This window comes from Clinocottus analis, unplaced genomic scaffold, assembly GCF_023055335.1.
Source record: "Clinocottus analis isolate CAN_PGR_092001 unplaced genomic scaffold, fCliAna1.0.p SCAF_17, whole genome shotgun sequence".
Lineage (NCBI taxonomy): Eukaryota > Metazoa > Chordata > Actinopteri > Perciformes > Cottidae > Clinocottus > Clinocottus analis.
In genome coordinates, this window is record NW_027175898.1 from 7,954,418 (window position 1) to 7,977,185 (window position 22,768).

The window sequence follows — 22,768 nt, forward strand, 5'->3', positions numbered from 1 at the left end:
TTGCAAAGCAGATGCATGCTTCCTAGAGTTGCATGCTTTGATTTTAAGCATGATGGTGCTCATGACTCATCCCATCCTTTTGTGTGTGTGTTTTTTACACAAACACCAGCAGACCTGCACTCTGTGCCTCTCTCCTGCTCCTCACCCCTGGGGCAAAGGGCCCGGCAATGTACAGGGGGATTAGCTGGCTCATTTTCCCCTCTTAAGAGCTGGAGAAAGAAAACAAACTCCCGTCTTGTGGGGCTTGGCTGCAGGGACTTGCCACGCACACCTCATGGTAGGAGGTACTTCTCCACTATGATGTATGAATTATCCCCCTCCCTCTGCTGTACCTTTCCCTGTCTTTTTGTGTTTCTTCATCCCCCCACTTGCTCTTTTCCCATCTTTCTCTCTAATTGAAATCTTTGCCTTTCCTCAGTGCTTGAGGTGCTTCAGTAACAGATACCTGTGGAGGTGACCAACCCTCACGGGAAAACTCTTTTCTTCTCTCCGTATCGGTGCTCTATTCCCAGAATGTTGCATCTAACTATCAATGCTCCTTTGCGGTGTATGTATGGGTGTGCCTTGTGCCAGCAGCCATTCACTGAACAGCATATGTTCTCCCATCGTTTACGGCGCCATTTGGCTAACGATGACACTGATGTCATGTCATTGTCCTCCCTTTTTAGTCTGGTTTGCCCCCCTCCTCCTTCCTCTGAGCTCTCCAGGGGGCAGAGTTATCAAATAGCAGCTCAGGAGACGAAAGAAAGATGCTCTCTGTATCAAGTGGCTAGCGGGACGTGTGATGCTTCTACAAGCCCTTCGGCGCTGCTGTTAGGTATGAGGGCAGTGGCTCAGCCAGCCAGCCAGCCTCTACTGCCCCCAACAGGTCAGACAGAGGAGGTGCAAGGCCAGCGCATGAGAGCCCTGGATGAGTCAAGACAGGTGACACTTAGAGCAGGAAGTGAAGACTGGATACAAGAATCACAATGGGCCTTTATCATGGGCACCCCCACAAGGCTATCTGTTCATAGACACAGAACTAGTGTACCACTTTGTCTTTATTACTGAAACCAACAAGCTGATACCAACAAGCTGCCTTCTTGAAGACAGCTCACACATTGTCAGTCACTCTTCGTGAGAATGTATTTCTATAAGCGTTAATGTCAAGTGTCACCCACAGCTTCTGTTAACACTCTAAACGTGTTCTCCCTTAACTAAGTGTTAGCTACACCCGCCTCCCTCTTATGGGATTCAGAAACTCAGACTCAGTCCGTTGGTGGTGATGATAAGACCCACGATAATGGATAAGGAGTCTGTAGGCTTGTGAGGATATGATGTAACCGTATTGAGCCCCCCTCAAACGCACTCACAGTCAACTTGAGATAATCGGATGGACAGTGGGTAGGCTGATGGCTGAGGATCTGTCTTACACACTTGCACGTCCCAGAGGAAGCTGCATTCAATGGAAAAGAGAGTGACCTATGACCTATGGTGATGAAAGACGTCTGTTGACAGATATAGTATACCTGTGAGAGCCCTCTGTGTTTGGCTTGTCTGCGGGGGTTTTGTTTCTGGGCTGCAGCCTGGACCAATTCACACGTTCTCCGCTGGTATAACTCTGCTCCATCGGTTTGCCTTCGGTTCCGATAGCAACAGCACTGCCCTTAGAAAAACATGTATTCACACACATGTGAATTGTGTATCCCCACACATGGAGGCATAAGCACACATCGCACATATACACAATGCACTCAGTGTGCTGTGTCTCTCACAGGGGTACATTTTCTCTCAGGGCAGAGTGTAGGAAGGAGGGGCAGATGGGGCAGCAGTGCTGTGAGTGAAACCGGAGCTGCCTGAGGAATGCAGGGGGTGTTTTTGGAGGACTGGAGTGGAGTTTGGGGGGTAAAGGGGGGTTGACTTAAGGGGTAGGATGGGTGATTAGGGGGTGACAGCTGAGTGCTGACCCCTCTATAATGACAAATCATCTGGCAGGTGTGTGGCTCTGCACCCCTCTCCCCCCTGATCCAGCCCCCTTCATTTCCAGGCCAGGAATCCTCAACCGCTGCCGGAGCAGCGCGCTAAAGGAAGACTTCCGGACATTCGCACTGCCGTCCAGCAGCCTCATGACTGGCCTTCCCTGTGCTTGTCAGCTGCCTTCTTTGTACACTGAAACACACTAGTGCAAGCTCCTTCGCTTTGATAAACATAGCTAATGAGGCTTCAGTCCTTGGACTGGTCTCAGGTAGGGTAAGTTTTATTGATTCTTCTTTGCAGATTTTTCCATCCAGTTTTGATTGATCGCATACAGAGTTTATCTCGCCAACTGCCTGAAAGTCAGCGCACCCTGTTCGGGTCATGACTCATGCTGACGACAAGCTGAATTCAAAAAGCCTCTCATCCTTTATGAAGTAAAAGCAAATGCTGATACTGAATCAGTGAGGGTGCTGTGAAAGCGAAATCTCCAGGTCAACGTTGTGAAGGACAAATGAAAGAGCAGCCTGACTTATTCACTTCTCTCTGGTTCTTTCAGAAAAACCCATTCATAAAGATATTGCCTCAAGTTTCTGTTGGACGAGCCATTTTAGCTTGAGTTTAGCTTCGTTTAACTATCAAGTCTTTATGAAAGCAGCCAAACCACAAACAGTAATTCTACAGTGAGCGCTGTTTAAGACTGATTCAGATTGCTCCATTGTCCCGTGCGTCTGCTCTGTGGTTTATACGTTGATTAAGTGTCTTCTTGCTGAAATAACCATTGTACTATTACAGGCCTCTTTTCTTTTCCATCAAGCCCAGGCTTCCTCAGCTCTTCTTAATCCAACTCAAGCCAACACATGGAGTCTAGACAAGAGGCCCAACGCAGCCCGCGCCTCCGTCTGATATCGGCTGTTTTCCCTCCACAGTCCCAACCTCGCTGCTATTTCCCTGAAGAACGCAAACACCCTCCGTTCCGCTGCAGCGTCGTCGGTCTAAACATAAAGAGAAGCCACACATTCCCAGCTGGAAATCAAGCAGAACCCCACCGGAACATTTTGCCACTTATCTTTTCACTATGAATTAGAGATGCGGCTGTGCGGCGTTTTCCAGTCAGCCGGAGTGGGGAATACTTTCAGGGACCCGTCAGGAAAATCTCTGACCGTTATTAGCATTAGCAGGAGACATTGCCCAGGTATTCAGAGTTCCAGACCCAAGTGGAAAAATGCTGTTGGCCAAGTTGGCTCTGAACAGTTTTGATCCACAGGGGTTTTTAAATAAATGGGCTTACAGCAGATGTTACGAGTGGAGTCTGAAAAATAATGCAAGCTCTTTATCATCTATTATGCTTTTAATAATTACAAATAAATCTAAATTTGACTGTCATGCTGAGAAAAGAATCTGGTGAAACATATGTCACTCCTTTGCGTGTACATACTAATGGAAAACTCCTGTCATATTCCCTTGTGGCAACTGCAGTCTGACACGCACTGTCATACTGTGTCATTCAGTTGTCTTCATCACCTGCACTCGTCTTTTCCCACTCCCCCCCCCCAAGCGACATAATGGGCCAGTCCAAAGTGACCCATATTTACCCAATAATACGAAGCTTTGAAAAGACCCATATCGAGTTGCAGCTAATGCTCCAGTGGGGCCCGGAGAGTGAAAGATGTTACCGGCCGACACGGCTTGGGTTTCACGGCCCTGCGAACAAAAGGCAGTCCAGTCCTCAGAGAGAAAGGGAGGGGGAGAGAGAGCGGGGGATAGGGGTGGGGTGGGGCGTGGAGACTGTGAGTGCTCACTGAAACAGTAGCGTCGGAGGGTCTCGAAGCGTCTGTTTCAGAGCGGTATAGTTTGTGTGTGTGTGTGTATGTGTGTGTTTTATCTTGTTTTATGATTGAAGGCCGTGTAAAGAATCTGCGTGTTTTTGTAGGCAAGTGTGCTGCACCATTTTAATGCATTTCATGTTGTTGCACGTCTTCGGAGGTGTCAGTCCACTCTTAATGTTTCAGCATTGTCAAGTACAGTCATGTGAAAAGAGTCGAGTTTTTCTTTCAGCTTCCTCTGTAGCCGGTCATGTGTATGTACATGTATGCGGCTGGCCTTTACAGGAAGATGCGGATACGGCCGCTGAGTTAATGGAGCAGAACTGAACTAACCTCGGGTGTTAGGGGTGACCAGAGGGCAGACAGGGTTGGTTTAAGAGAAGAGGGTTTGTGATGATGATACCCAAAGGTGATTTCACCTCATATCCTCCCTCCTCTTTCTACTTCCCACCCCTCCACCTACACCCCTCCCTTTCTCTCCCTCTCCTTCATTCTCTCTCTCTCTCTCTCTCTCTCTCTCTCTCTCTCTCTCTCTCTGCCTCTCCCCCCTCCCCCTCCCTTAGGGGCAGGCAGGTATAAAGTTACACAGAGCTCTCAGCTTTCTTGGAAGGAATGACCACATGAGTAGCTTGGGGATTAGATTAGCAGGAAGAGCAGACTTAGCCAGGCTGTAAATAGCCCACTTTTTTCACCATTAAAAAGGCCCAGTACAATATAATCAATAGATAGCACTCATCTGATGCAGGAAGCCATATGAGAAGACCTCCCTCAAGTGCTCTGAAGGACAGGCTACAGCAGCTTGGGCCTAATGAAGTTATTATTAATCACTGGGCCTCCTGTTTTGAACTTGTGTGTTGTTTCTCTAGTGGGTGATGAGTGGCCTTTGTGTGCGAGACCTGATTGACATCTCTTGCTGCTCTTACTCTCACTTTCACTGTCTATTGTAAGACAAGGCGAGGTCATCTCGTGTGAATGTTTGACTTTTATGTGTTTGTGTCTCAGGCATGCGAGCGAATATGTTTCAGCGTTTATTTTCAGTGAAGGATTTATTGTGAGGAAAGCAGCATTCATAAAACATCAAAGCAAAATATGATCTATTGAGCGGGCAGTCTCACCAACACCTTTTTTCTCCCTGTCTATCTCTCATCTCACTCACACTCACTCACACACACACACACACACACACACTCACACACACGCTCACACTCTCTCTCTCTCTCTCTCTCGCTCTCTCTCTCTCTCACTCACACACACACACACACACACACACACACACACACACACACACACACACACACACACAGCCTCCCCACAGGTGTTAGGTTACTCTGTAAAGCAGCTAGAATGGGCACAGAAATTACACAGGGCTGTCTGTGCTCTTGATTCCCGTTTCACTTTGAAGTTTCTCCGGCTCACAGAAACAGAGGCCACAAAGCCAGACTCGTGTGAGGGCTTTAGCCCTCTGTGCCAGGATTCTGATTTCCACTGGTTGGGAGGTGTAGGGGGAGACCGTATTGACAGGCAAGACTACGTGTTGTCTCAGTTGCTCGAGGACTTTGCTTTTTTAGCTTTGTAGTCAAGATTCTACGAGAGAGCAGTACAGAACATGTGTGCAGGTTTCTCCTCTATTGACCACTTTCTGACGCCACGAAACAGTGGAGGAAGGATTAGAGTGGGCGGGGACACAGGTCAATCTCCCCCATGCACACACACACTACTCATAAGTAAAGTGGCATTGCTGTGGGAACAAGATGTGGAGACTAAATTAACAGCTCGACTGTTTTTCTGTCTGTGCATGAATGTGAAAATAAACAGTGACTTTTGGATCCTCTTAAGAACCCAAAAGGGGCTTTGGCAGGATACATCTGTAAGCACTTAAAAAATAAAAGACACCCGTAATACTTTAATAGAGCCATGTTAGAGAGGCTTTTAGGCACAAGGTGATCCAGTGTTAGTGTATGCGTATGTCTGTCTTCGTTGATCTCATCAAAGGGCCAAAGGGTCGCGTAGAGCCAGAAAAAATAACTTCAAGTGTGGATTTAATGAAGAATAAACTTACACTCAAGTTACACTCACAGAAACTACTTTTTGAAAGCAGCTCTCTGGGCTGCCAGTCAGTCACATTGTTTACAAAATACCTCACTGCTGTTACTGACCAGGGCTCTCTGTGTGTTCTCAGGTATCTGAACCACGTGCGGGCTGCCATGCCTCAGGACACAGCTGGAGGATACACCTCAGCTTTGGCATGTCATCGAGCTATTCAGGATGCTTTCAGTGGGCTGTTCCCTATGAAACGCTGAGCACATCCAGAGCTCAAGCACACCAGCCACTGGTTAGAAATGTGACTGAAAAGGACAATAAAAGCCACACCGCTACCACTATGGACAGAGGGCAAAAGCTGCTGTGGTGGACGGTGATATGACGAATTTTTGATCGAGGTGTATATGACTTTTTTATATTTTGTGTTAATTCTATATTTAAATAAATCACAGTGAACACTGAAAAGCTCCCACCATTTGTTTTATTTATTTGAAAGTGAAACATACAAGATGTATGACCAAGCTCTGAATAATAGTAAGTATAATACATTCTAGTATGACAAAAAAGTCAAAATGTTTTATGAAAGGATGCAATGTCATCTATTAAAAAAAACTATGTTAAACTGTTTGTGAAAAAAAAAAGGTTTCGCTGTCAGTGGGTCATGATGATGATGATGATTGCGTCAAATCAGTGGCTTCTTCACACTTCTGTCTCTTTGGAGCTGGTTCTGCTGAAGGCTCTGTGGAGGAACAACATCTGTGTGAATTTAATGGTGTCAAACTTTAATGTTCACAATTTACAAAAGTCTTAGGCCAATCTGTCAGTACATTAAAACGTGCAAAAGCAGCAACAGCGTGACTACTCTTACGGTACCACTGCGAATAAAGATTATGGATTTATCCTAAATCTGAATCAGAAATGGGTTTATTGCCAATTAGGTATTCTCATACAAATAAATCATCTTTATATTCTGATAGTAAAATATCTAAAAAGGTGTATATCTTCAGTTTACTTTCATGGAAGATGAAAAACAATTCTCACATTTGAGAAGCTGGAAATAGATCAACTTGGCCACTTTGCCTTGAAAATGTACTTAAACGTTGTAGAAGTTTGTTTTAGCTCTTTAAAGTAGTGAAATATACTACACAATAATTAAGCAGACTGATTAAACTTGAGTTTAGCGTCTGAACTGAAGTTTAATCAGTCTAGTATTCATGTTTTCATTGAATATTTTCCCTGAAGTTATCATTACATTCCTCACTGTTTTATGGATTAACTCTCACCTGTCTGTTCATGATCGCCGCTGAAGAGGACCTCTTTCGGGACAGTGAAACTCACACACATCATATCTTTGTTGGGTGCTACATTACGCACAAAATGCACAGAACATCGGTCCTTCAGGGGGAACCCGAGGCTGTGGGAAGCCCTCTCCGCCACATCCGCCTCCGGGTTTTCATCTTTAGAGAAGCCGTAGCAGTGCACTGTGGGTAGGTTCTCATCACAGGAAGGCTCCTGGGGCAATAGGCCTCTGAAGGCATCCAGGAAGTCCAGAGCCAAGGCAGGCAGGTTCATCACTACATGAACACTGGCTTTTCCCTTGAGCAGCGCGGGAAGCTCCTGTTTCAGAGGACCCTGGATGAACACTCTGCCGTCCAGGTTGAAGGTTCTTACTTTCTTCTCCACCTTGTTGAGTTTGCAGTTGTGCTGCAGCCATCGGTGGGACTCTGGGTTGAGATCGTTGGCCAGGACTGTTGCGCCTGAGCGGGCAGCCGGGACGGCGAAAGGTCCAACACCAGCAAACACATCGAACACGGTGTCGCCACGTTTCACGAGCTGCACCACACGCTGGTGCTCTGTGCTCAGCCGCGGATTCCAGTACACATGCGAAAAATCAAACTCGTATGTCACCCCGTTTTCTTTCACCTGCAGCACAAACCAAGATTCAACCATCAGTCAAGTGTCTGATTACATCTGAGAAATACTGTGCACGTGAAATATAAGACATGTTTTAATTAACATCAAATTATTGCAGATTTGTGATTTAACCTACTTTAGCGACCATGTTCTCCTCTCCAGCTAGCATCTCCATCTTGAAGTTACGGTAGGTTGAGTCAATCATGTTTGTCTTATTGACCACGCAGGTAACACCAGGGTTTTTGTCCATGATGACTTGACCTGCATTGGAAGCAGCCACAAAGTGAGGAACGAATATGACTTCTAAAGTCTTCTGTTTAACCATGGCCTTTTAAATTAGGCATTAATCAGAAAATTACAGATTTATAAGAATTTCAGAAGGAAGCTAAAAACAAATCTTAAAACTTTACATGCAAAGTGTAAAACGAGCTGATCAAAGATGAAAAAAAAAACTCAATAAATGAGTGGAGAAACAACAAATGCAGAGGCTTACATTCACTAAAATGGTTTGTACAGTATGAGAAGGATGTGAATTACATCCTATTGTCTTAAGTCACATTTCAACACGACTGAACAGCTTTAGGGCATTTTGGAGCAACATGTTAAGACAGCGCTCTCTTTAAAACCAAATTGAAGGAACATTTTCTGGAAGATAGAATAGTAAACTTTCAGAGACTTGTACCCTCAAACATTGAATTTGTGCTGAAATCCTTGCCGTGTAACATCTGCTTCTCACCTATGAGGTTCTTGTATGGCAGCTGGTGGTCCCTCAGGTTCATGTGTGCGATGTGTCCCACCCGGCTGAACCCAGAGGTCACGTCCTGACCCTGAGGGAGCACAGCCTCCAGCACTTCATCACTCTTCAGGTTGTGATAGGTGAGTCGCAGCTCATAGTACTGCAGCTCTTCAGCGACACTGAATGACCTCAGGGCCTCGGCTTCAGCTTCACTGAAGGAGCTTGGAGAGGACACTTTGTTGGGGTCCAGCAGAACTAAACGAAATTCACTACTCTCCTCTTTATCTTGCACCACTCTGGGCACCCCTGGGCGCTGGATGGTCGCCTTCCGCAGGCTCTTTACCACCTTGTTTAAGACCCCAGTGGGCACCCGTAAAGCTGGGACACTAATAGTCTGCGTGAAGGCCTCTTTATCCAGAGAGGTCATACCCCGGACCTCTGGAGGGGGACGGTACAGTTTAGACTCCATTATGGGTTGAAGAGCAAAGCCAGAACAAACAGAGGCTGGTAGTGAGACTGCAGAGCACAAGCTCCGGTGTGCAGCGACAGCTTTTCGGTTTCCTTCAATTTGTATCGAAGCAGAGACTCTGGAGAGGAGCCTAGAATGACAAAAACGTTGCTGTTATGAAGCAGAAAAGTAGAAAAAAACACATCATAACAGTGAACTGTGTGTTAGATTGAACAAAACGATGCAACTCTGTGGTAAATTAAAGGTTATTATGCTATTATTTGTGAGAATACACATTCGGAGCTCACCTCAACATCCTTTACTCGCAGGCACGCTTGAATTGCGTCATCAATGGTCGACCAGAACTGGATCCTGATTGGTCAAACGAGGGAAGAGGCGCTTTCTGATTGGACGATCTCTTTGTTGACGCGTTCAAATGCGACGGAAAAGAGAGGCGTCACGACTCACAAACATCAATAGTCAGCAGCTGACAATTTATTAAGAGGGGAAGTTTAAAAGTGATTTAAGAGAAGATGGTTTCATAACTCCTTACGTCCTCGCGCTGACTGGAGTGTGGGGGTTGTCAAAAGACAGAGAAAGATTGTTTCTTGCAGTTTGTGTCCTGAGTAGAAAATGAGCGTCAATCAAAGAGCAACCGCAGAGCTTTATACTGAACGCGTCGCAGAGGACGCCGAAGGAAACGAAGTTACACCCTTATTATCAAATGTAAGTATTAAAAAAATACTGCGTCTTTCACAGCTAAGTATCAGTGCTTCAGGCTAAATATGGGATTTTCTGGAGTAATATTTTTTCATGCACAGATTGTCAAAATGTTGTTTATGACAGACATCACGTGCCTGTCAGCACTTACACAGTCCACCCTAAAACATACATTGCACAATAGTATTTAAATAAATATTTTCCACTGAGTATTTAATCTCTATTTCTATTAATTTCTTATGCAAATCAAATTGTCCAGACTAAAGACAATCCGTTTTCTTATCATGACCATCACCACTCAATCCATAAACATCTATATAATATGTTCTCTGGCTCTGAAGGGAGCTTTCCATATCTATACATTTATAGATATAAATACATTAATTTATGTCTAACGCAACTAATTGTTTGCCTATTATAGTCACATCTAAACCAGCAGAGCCAGTCTTGAAAAGCACAAGATGAGTCATGTTCTGCACTTGGAGCACGTAAACTCCTCTTCCGGTTGTGTCCACTCCTGTCCTAAGTGGTAGTACATGCCAATCAAGAAATTAATTATCAGGGGCTGTTTTTGGAGTTAGTCCATTAACACCATAGACAAGTGATATGTTTCTGTGAGCTCAAATACTTTCTGTTTGAGGTTCTAGTTTTATTTGACTATAAAGTGCATTAGCGTTTAGTCTGTCCCTCTGATATTGAACAAAGGTGTAAATGGTTCAGATTATCAAAGCAATATTAGTCTAGATTAAGTACAGAAACAACATATGCAAGTGTATTTTCTGTTTTTTAATAGTGTTAACAATCCATACACTGAAGAAATGCAGAGGAAGATAAATGTGGATCCATGTAGTTTTTGCAGGGTTCATCAGTAGTGAGTAATCTGAAGAAGTGGATGCCACTCTGATCAATCTGTGTCATACCCCCCCTCGCCGCCCTGCCCCCACACACACAAAAGGAAGGAAGTGGTGACAGAAGAAATACCCTTGCACTTAATTTGATGACACGCTGTCATGTTATTTAATCGATTACACAGTCATAATAAAACATGTCTCAAATTACTTTAGACATAAAATACAAAATGAATCAGGTGGGATGAGCAGCAATTTGTTTATTATGCTGGTCAGCTCGTTGTTTTACTCAGCATTGTGGTGGACTGGTGACTATGCATGCTAGGATAATCTGTACCCTACTCTGACCATGTCCAGGAATAACTCAGTGGTGAATACATCTCTATGGATTACATTAAAGTGTTAGTGTCATATCACATTATTTTGCCAGATAATGTTTATTTCAAAATTCACATTCTTAGTATTTTCAAATATGCAAATGTTAAATGCTACATTATTATTTAACAAGAAAACCAGTCCTTCTACCCGAGGTCATAGTTTACTTCCTGTCTTTTAGTACTGTAACCCAGGGTGACTCTGATTGAGCGGCCTTCAGGTCAATCCAAGCTTGTTGTGACACTGACACCAGAGTTGCCACTCGTTCTCTCCAGGATATCCCCTATTAGAGAGGTCAAGCAGTTTGGGCAGCTCCCCTTATCCTGAGCTCAGGCAGCTGTCCCAGCTAGCTGCTCAAATCCTACCCCATCCATTTCCATTCCCTGATCCTACATGCCACTGCATGAGGGCTGGCCAGCTGTTCTCAATGCTGTCAGAAGCAATTCTCTTAAAGCTCTTACAAAAATAATAAGATTTCTTCTGCTCTTCTGTCTTCACCCTCATTGTTTTACCTTTGCATCTTTTATTCACACGTTATCTCTGCTGTATGTGCAGGGATCAGTGCTGCCTAAAGGAGCATCCTTTGCCTCCTCTGTGTTCAACCTGATGAATGCCATCATGGGCAGCGGCATATTGGGTCTAGCTTATGCTATGGCTAACACTGGAATATTGGGTTTTTGGTAAGACATCTTTTACTACATTGTTTAAATATCTGACAGATGTTTAAATATATAAGACATAAAACTACACAAACACTAATTTCTACTCTGTACCTTTTGCTCTGTAGTATCCTGTTAGTACTAGTGTCCAGCCTGGCAGCATACTCTATACACCTCCTTCTGAAGCTATGTGACCAAACAGGTGAGAGCCTAACAATGGATACACGGTCTAACTTTAGATTATCACTTCCTGTGTGTTTATCCTGGGGGTTTCATCACAGATTTTTTTTTTAACCCACATCCTACAGTGTCCCCCTTACTTCACTCCTGATTAGATCTCTATTTAGGGAAGCTATCTGGTGTGTTGCCATCTCTTGGTTGTCTTTACTCACTTCCTAGTATTTCCTAGCATAGTATTTTTTTGGTGGGGAGGGGGATTCGTCTGATAAATTGCCTCATGTTCGGTTTAACGACCAGTTTGAAAATGTAAAAAAATCTGGAGGTGTAAGGAAGAGATGACTTTATCAGACCTCTGCAGCTGGCTTTGGATCTCTGTTTGAGTCTAGCAGTTCAACACTATATTAGCCATTACAAGCATAACACACCCACATCTACACCAAACTACAGTAGAGTTGGATTGTGGGTAAAGTAGGCACCAGGTTTTTACAAGGAAGAACAATGCCTGGTCTAAAAAAGACAATACCTCTAGTTCTACTGCAGCAATTTTTACCGTTTCTGTTTTAAACCGTCCAATGTGAGTCCGACAATGTAATGCTGAATGTTGAACACTCTTTTAAGTAGTTTAGTAAATGTCATTATTTTTTATTTGACTCTCATAGGTATAAATTCATATGAAGAACTTGGAGGGAGAGCCTTGCAAAAACCAGGAAAAGTAAGTGTTGTCTTTTGGATTAGTTTGAGTTTGCTCTGTCAAAGATAGGAATTCATGCACTTGTATTTTCAACATGTTCAAACTAACCTCCTTTTTAAAACTCTTTTTAGGTTCTGGTTGGAATTTCTATCATCATCCAAAATATGGGTGGTAAGTCGGCTCCCATTTCACTTTACAGTTGCAGACATTTCTTTAACATGCTGAATGGGGTTAGACTATGGCCAGTTCACTTTAGAGGCAGATAGTGCCTCCTACTGGTGATCAGAAGCCCCTGTGCTCAGGTTGGCTCTTCCTTCCTGTGAGGCTATTATCCGGATTCTGTGATAACCTTTGACTCTGTAGCCGCCGTCCTCTCAGCCCCCTCCCCTGGGCCTGAAATCTGACTTCTTGTCTAATTGATCACTGATGGTAAACCCACCCAGTGTTGAGTAACCTAATGGGACCCCTCCCTTTATTTCCCCCACCCCCCCGCACTCCTCTTTCTCCCTACTGCCGTCTCTCCACCCGTCCCTCAGCCACAAACTGCGCTTCTCAGACAGTGGAGAGCTAAGGTGATCGCTCCTCTGCAGTCATTAGCGGCACGGCTGAGTGGATTATGGCCGTGCCCTCTGGTATGTTTGTGGTTTTCCCAGCATGGGGCAGTATGTGTTAAAGTGTGAGAGCCAGCACTGCAGCATGCATCTGTCTACACCCAGGGCCCCTTTTATAAGAGTGCAATTAGCCTCACTCTGGGTAAACATTCATCTGTACTGCCAAAGGCTGATGTGGCAATTGACCTTAATTACTGACCAGCCCAGGGCTCTCACATGCTGCCTGTCCCCTCACTCTTAATGAAATGAAAGTGGCTCTGTCTTATGTTGAACACACTCTCCCACTGTTTGCTTACCACACACAGACGGTTTAAATCAATACGTCTTGATTCTTTTTTTTTTGACATGCATGCTGATTATAAGAATGTTTTCCTGCCTCTTGGCCAATAACAATAATTTTTCTTCACTCAAGGGCATTTATTAACCAGAGATGTAAGTATTATCCCACCAGGAATTCCCGTTAAAGTGTTGTGCTTACTGTAACATACTGCATGACATTAAACCATTGCATCATGCCTGTTGTCTGATCCCTGTCAGTGTGTCCTTATGGCCTAGTGTGGTTGAAAATGTTTTTGTGGTTGGTTTAAATGGTTTGCTATATTTTGCAAGAAAACCCTTTGGCTAAAATACTAAAGCAACTGCTGCCTCAGAGCAACCCTACTGACAGCATTTAGAGTTCATAAATGGTATTAGTTATTCACAGAGTGTGTGCCCTTGTGTCTGTGTGGGCTGGAGGGTTATTGGATGAATTTTCTTTCATAAACAAATACAGGATCTGAGGGATTATGGTCTAGGCTTACTTAACGGCGAGTGCAAGACCTGCCTCGGGGGCAATGAGGTCCCAGCTAACTCAGGCTCTGCCTGGCTTTACAAATTTAAATCCCTTAACATTATCTCCCTTTATGACTGACCACACAGTGCATCTGAATCCTGTTTCAGCCAGAAACGTCCTCTCCACAGTGTGCAGTCTCCATCTCCCGTGTCCCATTTTCCTCCTGGTGATTTTGGGGCTGTTAAGACCCTCAGGAAGTGACCCCGATCCCCTTTCTGATTGGCTGTCCGTTGGAAGGATATTGGAGCCCGTCCGAGGTTGATAATATCCTGTTTCCTAGTGAGGTGTAGCAGTGGGAGAAATACCTGGATTAGCGTCAGAGATCATTATTGTTAGCATTCCTCCCCCTCACACTTCTCCATCCCGGCTGCAACTCCCAGTCTCCGGCAGTTGGATGATCTGCATAATGTCTGCTCCTCTGCACCGAGGGCTTTACTGGTGATCCCCTTGAGCTGCTCGCCCCACCCATCTGTATTAACTCAGAGCCTTGGTTCCCCCGCCACCCTGCCTTCCATTTCCTTGTGCTGGAAAACACACACCACCCTCACACAGCAATTTATGATTCCTTGTGGTAACATACAGTCATCTGCTATGTTTATGATTTAGTCGATTGGTATGATTGCACGTTTATTTTATTTAGAAAACAGACATTTTCAGAACCTTTTTTCCCTCTTTCCTCAGCCATGTCATCCTATTTGTTCATCCTGAAGTCAGAACTTCCTGCAGCCATCGACAGCTTCTTGAACTCAGAAAGCACAGGGTGGGTACATGAAGCACTGTAAGCTCACTTCTCCGCCAATAAGGAAATTTGGTTTAAAATCTGTCACAGCTGCGGGTAAAACCAAGCCATTCTTTCAGATTAGCTCCACTAAGATAACGAATGAGTCATTTCTGTTCCCATGATGTTGGAGATTATACCTTTTGGCCTTCAAATAAGTCAAATTTGACATTTCAGCACCACAAAGCTACAAACACTGGAATTAATCAGCAATGAGAAATACATGAATGATGCGGTAAAATAAGATCACTCACCAAACCACAGTGCACGACTAATACTTTGTGAGTGAGTGACTGGAGGGAAACTGGTGCTATGTGCTGTATGGCCTGAAGCATGCCCAGAGGAAATGTTTTTATGACGGAGCGCTATACATCACCAGTCATGAGCAGCCCGTGTCTTTCATTGGCCTAGGTGGACGAGCTCTTAGCTCTTAGCCCTCACAGAAACGTCCAAGGCCAAGAATGTAACTTCCATCACTTTATTATTGGCCACAATGGTTTAAGCAAGAGTTGTAGCTGCTCTCAGCCCAATCCGTCAACATCTGAATCTTCCACACACAGCTGCTTTGTATTAGTGCTCTCCTTTCACCCCCAAATCTCTCGCACATGTTCCCCGGAATCAGACTGATACAAGGGGATATCAGTTTTGCCATTCTAATTACAGCTCAATGCTGAGGGAACCAAAACATTTCTGTTAATGAGTGGCTTTGGGATTTTAACAGACACATTCTCAACTCCATCAAAGCCTAAACGAACAAGTTGTTTTACATTCAAACGCATTTTGTTTTCCCGGGTCATTTATCATAATAAGACAGTGTGAAAACAGTTGTGCTCAATCTTGAAGTCTTTGTCTTTTCTAATGGGCTGAATGTCTTGTATCCCTGAACGTGTTTCAGCTCAGCAACGAGGACGAAGACGACTAGATTTGAGTTTGTGCTGCATTGGTCAGATTTTTGCTGATCTTTCACACTGTGTGGAGATTGACTCATTGGCAGTCATACTCCAACCTTAACTGAGTGATATCCTGTATCTCGTCATAGCGTGAAATGTTCCACATTTCATGGGTCTTCTAGGTATCCTGCGCCTTTACAGTAAGCCTTGAGTCTCTTGAGATCCTAGTGGTCGAGATTTCTTTACACATCCCTGTGTATGCATAACATTGTCTAAAAGTAAAGAGGGGGGTTAGCCAAGCTGCGGTTGAGTGGTTTAGCTAAACTTAGGTTAGAGTAAAAGTGATTGGACAAGACAGAGTCAGGGTCAGAGCAGAGGTCTCCCTGACATCCAGTTACAGGGCAGAAACGGCGTAGACGCAAAGACAAATCCATCAGCGCCTACGGTAACGCCACAGCTGTGAAACTGCCAAACAAGGGTCACTGGGTGTTGATGTGGTCAGAGCAGGTGCTGCTGACTGTGGGAGCCCCATTAAGAGTGGTGGAGCCAGTCCCTCATGACCCCACGCTGCTGTCCAACATACAGCAGCACCCTTCCCACCCGACCCCAACCCCAGCGGAGCCGGCATGCCTTCCACATGTGTCACCTCCAACCCCCCCCCCCCCTCCTCCTCTAGCTCCCCGATCCCGAATAAACCGCCAAGGCTATCCCTCAGCAAAGGAAAATATTATTCCCCCTCTCCGAAAAACCGGGCAAGTTAAATGTGGTCTCATCTGATGGAGCGACACAACGTTTGCATGTGAATTACATAATTGTTATGGTTTGCAAGAACTAAAGCCCTTAATTTTTACCACATGAAGAATCTATCGTTCTGTGTTTGAGCACGAAATTAAGACACATTTTCGAACTTGGTTCATTTTAAGGCTCTGAAGATTTACCTCTTGTCATCCCTGACATTGCAGGACCAAGAAGATGATAATGCAAATGTGACTTAATTCAGTTTTAATAATTCATGCTCACTTGTTTTCCAGACATGCCTGGTATGAAGATGGCCGGGTGCTTCTTATCCTAGTCACACTTTGTGTTGTGCTACCTCTGTCAATGTTGCCTAAAATTGGTAAGGATGAAGATCAACGGGGCATTTTCATTTGCTGCTGTCACTGGCTTGAAATGTTGTTTCTCACCAGATCTTTCTTTCACCCTTACAGGCTTCCTCGGCTACACGAGCAGCATTGCCTTTTTATTTATGCTGTACTTTGCAGTTGTGGTGCGTTGAAGTGTACCCCTTCAAAACATTATTTATTTTTAACTTTTCTGTTGTTGACATGTTGTCTGGTCTCCTCTCTAGGTTGTGGTCAAGAAATGGTCCATCCCTTGCCCACTGCCTCACAATGTGACAACACTTTCAGGTGCCTTCCAGGTAACAAAACCCCCGGTTTCCTTCACGTTTGATGTTGGTAGTCTGGACCACTCGGTCACGGCCACAGGATTATGAGGAAAACTCAGCAGACAGTGTTTACTGATTATGTCAACTCTGGCTGATGAGGACCAGAGGAAGTTGCAGAGAGCTGTGTATGGTGAATGGTGCCAGTCCTGAGGGGAAGGAAGTTCAGATGACCTTGCATCAGTCTGGAAATGACCTCTGGCCTTTTAGAATTATATTGCCCATAGTATTGCTGCAGACCTGGCATGCTTTACTTAGCTGATTGTTTTTCTTTTGGCTCTGAAGCTGGCAATGGATTCCAGCTTGATGTTTTCCCGTCTGCTGCAGCTTCTCCTCCCAGAAATATTACGCTTCCTCTTCCCTCTTTGTTTCTCCAGATATCAAATTCCTCTGACTCAGAATGTACACCCAAACTCTTTGTCATCTCCAGTAAGGTACGTGTATGAAACCAGGCTCGTAATAAACGCTGCACATGCAAAACGTGTGAAGCGGCCTTGAGAAGTTGTTGAAAGTCTTCTGCCCTGTTTTTAAAGTAACACTGGTTTTCTAAGTCGGGCTGTATAAGGAACTTGGGTGCAATATGCAGCTGTCACTCACATCTATATTACATGTAAAGGCCACATGTACGTACATGCAGAATTACACAAAGCACATGTTTGGCCCAGATGTTTAAACACTACTTGACAGTGTTTAGCAAGAAGAGCCCAAAAGAGGACATTTACACGGTCCTTAGTAATACGCTGTCTATTTATATCCACTGAATAAATGTACTTATGAACTTTGAATGGTCACACTGCAGCCCAGATGGTAATTACTACTACACAAACCATACCTTGACCCACCTGCCCCCTCGCTCCTGGGTGACAGAGTAAGCTGATAATTTGTTAATGACGGCTGCGCTCCAACTGCTGTGTGTTGCAGAGTGGCTACACCATCCCCACCATGGCCTTCTCCTTCCTGTGCCACACGGCTATCCTGCCAATCTACTGCGAACTGGACCGGTCAGCATTGCAGCGTCTCACTTTCACTAGTTTGTATTTAAGTTATTGATTTTTATTGTTCACCAGCCAAGTAATAATTACGCTCAGTGTGTATGTGTGCGTGTGTGTCTCTTTCAGGCCTACGAAGGCCAGGATGCAGAACATCACCAATGTCAGCATTAGCCTCAGCTTCCTGCTTTACCTCATTTCTGCTCTGTTTGGCTATCTCACTTTCTACGGTAAGCCTGTAGTGACGCACTTCACTGCAGCTACTTACTGTAGCTCCTTTTACAAACCCTGTCACATCGGTTTACACTGTGCCCTCACTCTGTCCTCGTCTCGTGCTCATAGCTCATGTGAACTCTGAGCTGTTGCTTGGCTACGATGCATATTTGCCTCGGGACATCATGGTGATGGTGGTTCGACTGGCCATCCTGGTTTCTGTGCTGCTGACTGTTCCCCTTATTCACTTCCCTGTGAGTACACCAACTCCAGAATATGCTATCAACAAAAAGTACCAAAGACCATACCGATTTCCTCATTGCTTATTTTGGATTATTTACTGAATTCTATGAATTTACTTAAAAACAAAAAAACGGTTGAAATGATTTGACACTGATTTGAAATGAGTTATATTTTAAACTTGCTGTGTATGTTTATATTACTATTTATTATTAAATAGTAAACACTTAAGACACATGTCATTGATGATTTTAATATAAATATCATTGTTTTTCTTTCTCATTGTCATTTGTGTGTGATGTATATTTATAATGCTGAATTTCCTATTAAATGTCTGCGCCTTTGCACAGTTCCTGTTTTGCAATTTGGAAAAAAGCCACTTATAAAATAACACTTTAACTACAACCAACAAGTTCTTCCTGCCAGTCCAAACACTACTCCGGTTTCCTTCGTCTTCTCTTGTCAGACATTTGGTCCGAATCATTAATACAGCACATCTTCTTTGAGTATGTTTGGTTAGATTAAGCTTTGTTTGTGTGTACGCTCCAGGCTCGTAAGGCTGCCATCTTGCTGCTGTTTGGAGGTCGGCCCTTTTCCTGGCTGATCCACATCTTTGCAACTCTAATCATCCTGGGTGTCGTGCTTTTGCTGGCCATCTTCGTGCCTGATATCAGAAATGTGTTTGGAGTCGTGGGTATGTAATGTTTTTAAAATATAAGAAATGAAATGTTGACCGCTAAAATATTCTGATCTGTTTTCAAGTAGAGAATTTGTTAAAAGCAGCCGAGCTTTTAGCAAAGATGTCGATATTCCCCAATCATTGATTGTGGTGGCTAAAATCGCAGTATCTGCTTATACATAATTAATGCTGCAGTCCTGCTAAAACGGTTTATGAAGCTGGTATTGTCAGACAGTATTGTCTGTGCAATTCAAGTGACTTTCCTGTGTCTTTTCCCAGGATCGACAACATCCACCTGCCTGTTGTTTGTCTTCCCCGGCCTTTTCTACCTCAAGCTCAACACGGGACCCCTCAGATCCTTTGACTCCATTGGGGTAACTAAACTCTGTCAATCTCATCGATGGATGGATGGATGGATCATATTTTGCACTGACTACTGCCACTGCTTACATCTGTACTTATTTTGACTATTTCCTTTTTAGTTATTGATGCTAACTGTGTTGTTTATGCTCTTTGTGTCCCTAGGCTATACTTCTGGTGGTCATCGGTTTCATTATGGGAATCATCAGCTTCTCCGTCATTGTCATCACATGGGCACAGAACTCATAACCACCTCTTTGCCACCCTTCCAGGGTAACGCGTGCCAAAGAAACTGAACAATGGACACCAAAAGGGAATAAACAGCATTACCTCAAACAGATTATTTGTGGTTAAATTGATTCGAACTTGCAAACTTCAACTAACTTTTCATGTTTTGTTGCTGTGCATTGTTTACACACTGCCTTTTGACGTACACCCAATTTAGGGCAATGTCATATTTATTCTTAAAACAAATTATTACTGTCATAACGATATAAGAAATTGACAGGCCAGATGTCTGCACATCTTAGGGTTAATTTTCTGTACCTCTTTTTCATCTTCATTTTCTGACAGCCTTGGTATTGTTCTTTGTGGACGATTACTAAACGTATGTAAAACAATCTAGTATTTAAAGAATGCTGTTTATGTCTAAACCATGAATGAGTCGGGTTTACCTCTTTGTCGAAAGTTGGATTGTGGAACATTTTCACAGTTTTACATGCACAATCACAAATGTTCGTTACCTGTTTTTATTTTCCTCACTTGTATGTTTTTCTTTAATGCATGTACCTTTCTGCTGCTACTTGTATTCTTTACGACTTCGTAAATGTGACAAAAGATTCATATTGTTCAAATTACTGGCATTTAATATAAGTAAAATTGTTTACCTACTGATGTCTCAGTTTTCTCAGTTAACCACTAACTTGTCTTTATTAGTGTTGTGAAAAGCCCGTCGGTGTAACCTGTCACATTCATGGCCGTGTGTTTGATTGGCAGGATCATCTTGTCGCTGAAACGTGCTCCTCGGCGTACTGCTGTGAGTTCAGCCTGTAGCTAATGAAAGCCACATGCTCGGTACGTTTCTAATCATGATGCTGTTTAGATTGTCTTCATGCTGCCTCTGGAACTTACAGCCATCCGACTGCTGCTTTTAATCTAAGGAATTAAGCAGACCGGTCCTGCAGAAAGCAGTTGCTGCCTGCGCTTCACGCCCCCTTAAAGAGGTTCACCAGTCCAGGAAATATCCCAATCCCTCCACCCCTGCTGTTTGTGAAGTTGTAAAGGACACTCCCAAAGAAAAAGTCCACAACGACTGCTAACACTGAATATTTGGTTGTTGGTGGAGGAAGAAGTTCTCAGACCTTTTTACTGAAGTAGAAGTAACGATACAACAATGCAAAAAAAATACTCTGTTACAAGTCCTGCATTCAAACCCCTATAAGTTAAGATTTATTAAATTATATATGTATATTTTTTTTTATATGACATATTTTTAATGCTGTTATCTCAAGGTAAAAGTAGCATGTTCCTCTCGCAGGTTAAAGTCAAATTCTGTATGTTAGTATGACCTCGGGCTCAGTCCCACACAGGAGTAGAGCCACACGATGACGTCTCAAAGTGACCACGGCTCTTTGGGGAAAAAGGTTAAAAATCACTGGTATAATTTTTGCCTTTGTTTTGTTTTTTGTATAAGTTCATTGTGTAGTTTTTATGTTAAATGTTAATATAAATGTAGTCAAATAGAATATTACCCTCACAAATGTAGTGCATCATAAGTTCAATTCTTCAGCACTGTCGCATATTTATCGTTTTTAGAAAATAAAACAACCTTGACTGCTATTCATGGGAACCACTGAGCTATTCTCATTTGAAAAGCAAGATTACCACCTAGTGTCCGACTGTGTTATAGCAGTCCAGCTCCTCCTCAGTTGACTTTACTCTCTTGGTTTATGAACGCCTAACTAGGAAGAGATAACCAGATGTTCTAGTTTTCTCCCAGTTTTATCATGTGTTGGAAGCATGCATGATAACACAGACCAGAGCTGTTTTTATGGAGCTCTGACTGGGGCATGAGTCCTCATCCCAGAGTGGGAGTGTTTTTGTTTAGTTAAACTCACTCACACCCTGGGCCCATGTCCAGCAGGATGACAGCACCAGCTCCCAGGGTTAAAGGATGGAATGAGGCGGAGGAATGATGGTGGGCTGAAATGAATCCCCTGTCGGCAGCCTCTGCTCTCGTATTGTTTTAAGAGGAGGCGTCTGTGTTCTTTGAAAATGATTTTCTGTTGTTGGAAATCAAGATTTTTGGGTAACAGCTGGGTCTGATCCCAATGTCATTACTTTGACCTTTTACACGGCTTGACATCTCTTTGTTTGATAGCACTTTCTTCATGGATTAGGTCAGCGATTCCCAACTGGGGGAAGCCCACCGCTTTGCCTATTAACTCAACAAATTCAACAAAAAAGAAGTGCTGTGTAATAATACAATTTACATGCCAATAATAATACAATTGTGAGATGATGAGCTTTAATAAATTGAGCAGAAGTTAAATTAAAAAGTAAAAGGATAAGCAGTTGAAGTTAACTAAAAGGATAAAGAGTTGACATTAGCTAAAAGTAAAGGATAAAGAGTTGACATTAGCTAAAAGTAAAAGGATAAAGAGTTGACATTAGCTAAAAGTAAAAGGATAAAGAGTTGACATTAGCTAAAAGTAAAAGGATAAAGAGTTGACATTAGCTAAAAGTAAAAGGATAAAGAGTTGACATTAGCTAAAAGTAAAAGGATAAAGAGTTGACATTAGCTAAAAGTAAAGGATAAGCAGTAGAGACCATGCATAATTCTACTTCCTCTTCCTGTTTGTCTTTCAACATCTGATCAACATGCCTTCATAGTGGATGTCAGAACCTGCAGCGAAGCTGAGAACATGCACATCTGCTTTCTGTTTACCCACATCATCTTGTTCAACAGGCATTCCTGGCTGAAAGGTGCTTCAAGGGTCTTTTCACATGAGCCTCTTAATGCTGGTTGGCATGATGAGTGGTTTTCCTTGTTAGTCATGGTTGCGGACTGTAGCTCAGCAAATGCCATCGATATGCAAGTGTCATCACTGAAGAAGTGCTCTCCGTCTATTTTCTCTGTTTTCTCCATCTACCATCACTTCATGCTGATTTTCTGCTTTTAATCAATTTCCACACTCTATCAGTAAACATGCTTTTTGGGTCACAGTATGAGCATTCCTCGCTCTGAGGACTCTTTGAGACAGCAGATACAACTGCCATAGTAGCATTTGCTCTTTTTACACTTCAGTTTCTTCACTTTTTCTGTGTAATTGTATTGGTAAA

At 43.5% G+C, this 22,768-nt stretch overlaps 3 protein-coding genes across 3 annotated transcripts in view; 2 read left to right on the forward strand and 1 right to left on the reverse strand.

Annotated features, from left to right (window-relative positions):
* mnat1 (MNAT1 component of CDK activating kinase) overlaps positions 1–6,334 on the forward strand; it is a 32,114-nt gene extending 25,780 nt beyond the window's left edge. The window contains exon 8 of the mRNA XM_068580584.1: positions 5,959–6,334. Coding sequence (XP_068436685.1) covers positions 5,959–6,079 — 121 coding nt within the window. The 3' untranslated portion in view covers positions 6,080–6,334. The remainder of the gene's footprint in view (positions 1–5,958) is intronic.
* trmt5 (tRNA methyltransferase 5) lies at positions 6,295–9,262 on the reverse strand. Its single transcript, XM_068580583.1, has 5 exons — positions 9,226–9,262; positions 8,470–9,068; positions 7,870–7,994; positions 7,103–7,742; positions 6,295–6,558 (listed from the first exon to the last, which is right to left on the reverse strand). Exons 1-5 carry the CDS (start codon positions 9,231–9,233, stop codon positions 6,479–6,481), a joined length of 1,452 nt encoding a protein of 483 aa, XP_068436684.1. The 5' UTR covers positions 9,234–9,262; the 3' UTR covers positions 6,295–6,478.
* Positions 9,263–9,402: 140 nt separating this feature from the next.
* On the forward strand, positions 9,403–19,807 carry slc38a6 (solute carrier family 38 member 6). Its single transcript, XM_068580585.1, has 16 exons — positions 9,403–9,643; positions 11,416–11,540; positions 11,648–11,721; positions 12,359–12,411; positions 12,522–12,561; positions 14,515–14,593; positions 16,533–16,618; positions 16,710–16,768; positions 16,850–16,921; positions 17,323–17,379; positions 17,867–17,946; positions 18,064–18,164; positions 18,277–18,401; positions 18,937–19,081; positions 19,346–19,440; positions 19,592–19,807. Exons 1-16 carry the CDS (start codon positions 9,551–9,553, stop codon positions 19,673–19,675), a joined length of 1,368 nt encoding a protein of 455 aa, XP_068436686.1. The 5' UTR covers positions 9,403–9,550; the 3' UTR covers positions 19,676–19,807.
* Positions 19,808–22,768: the final 2,961 nt, after the last annotated feature.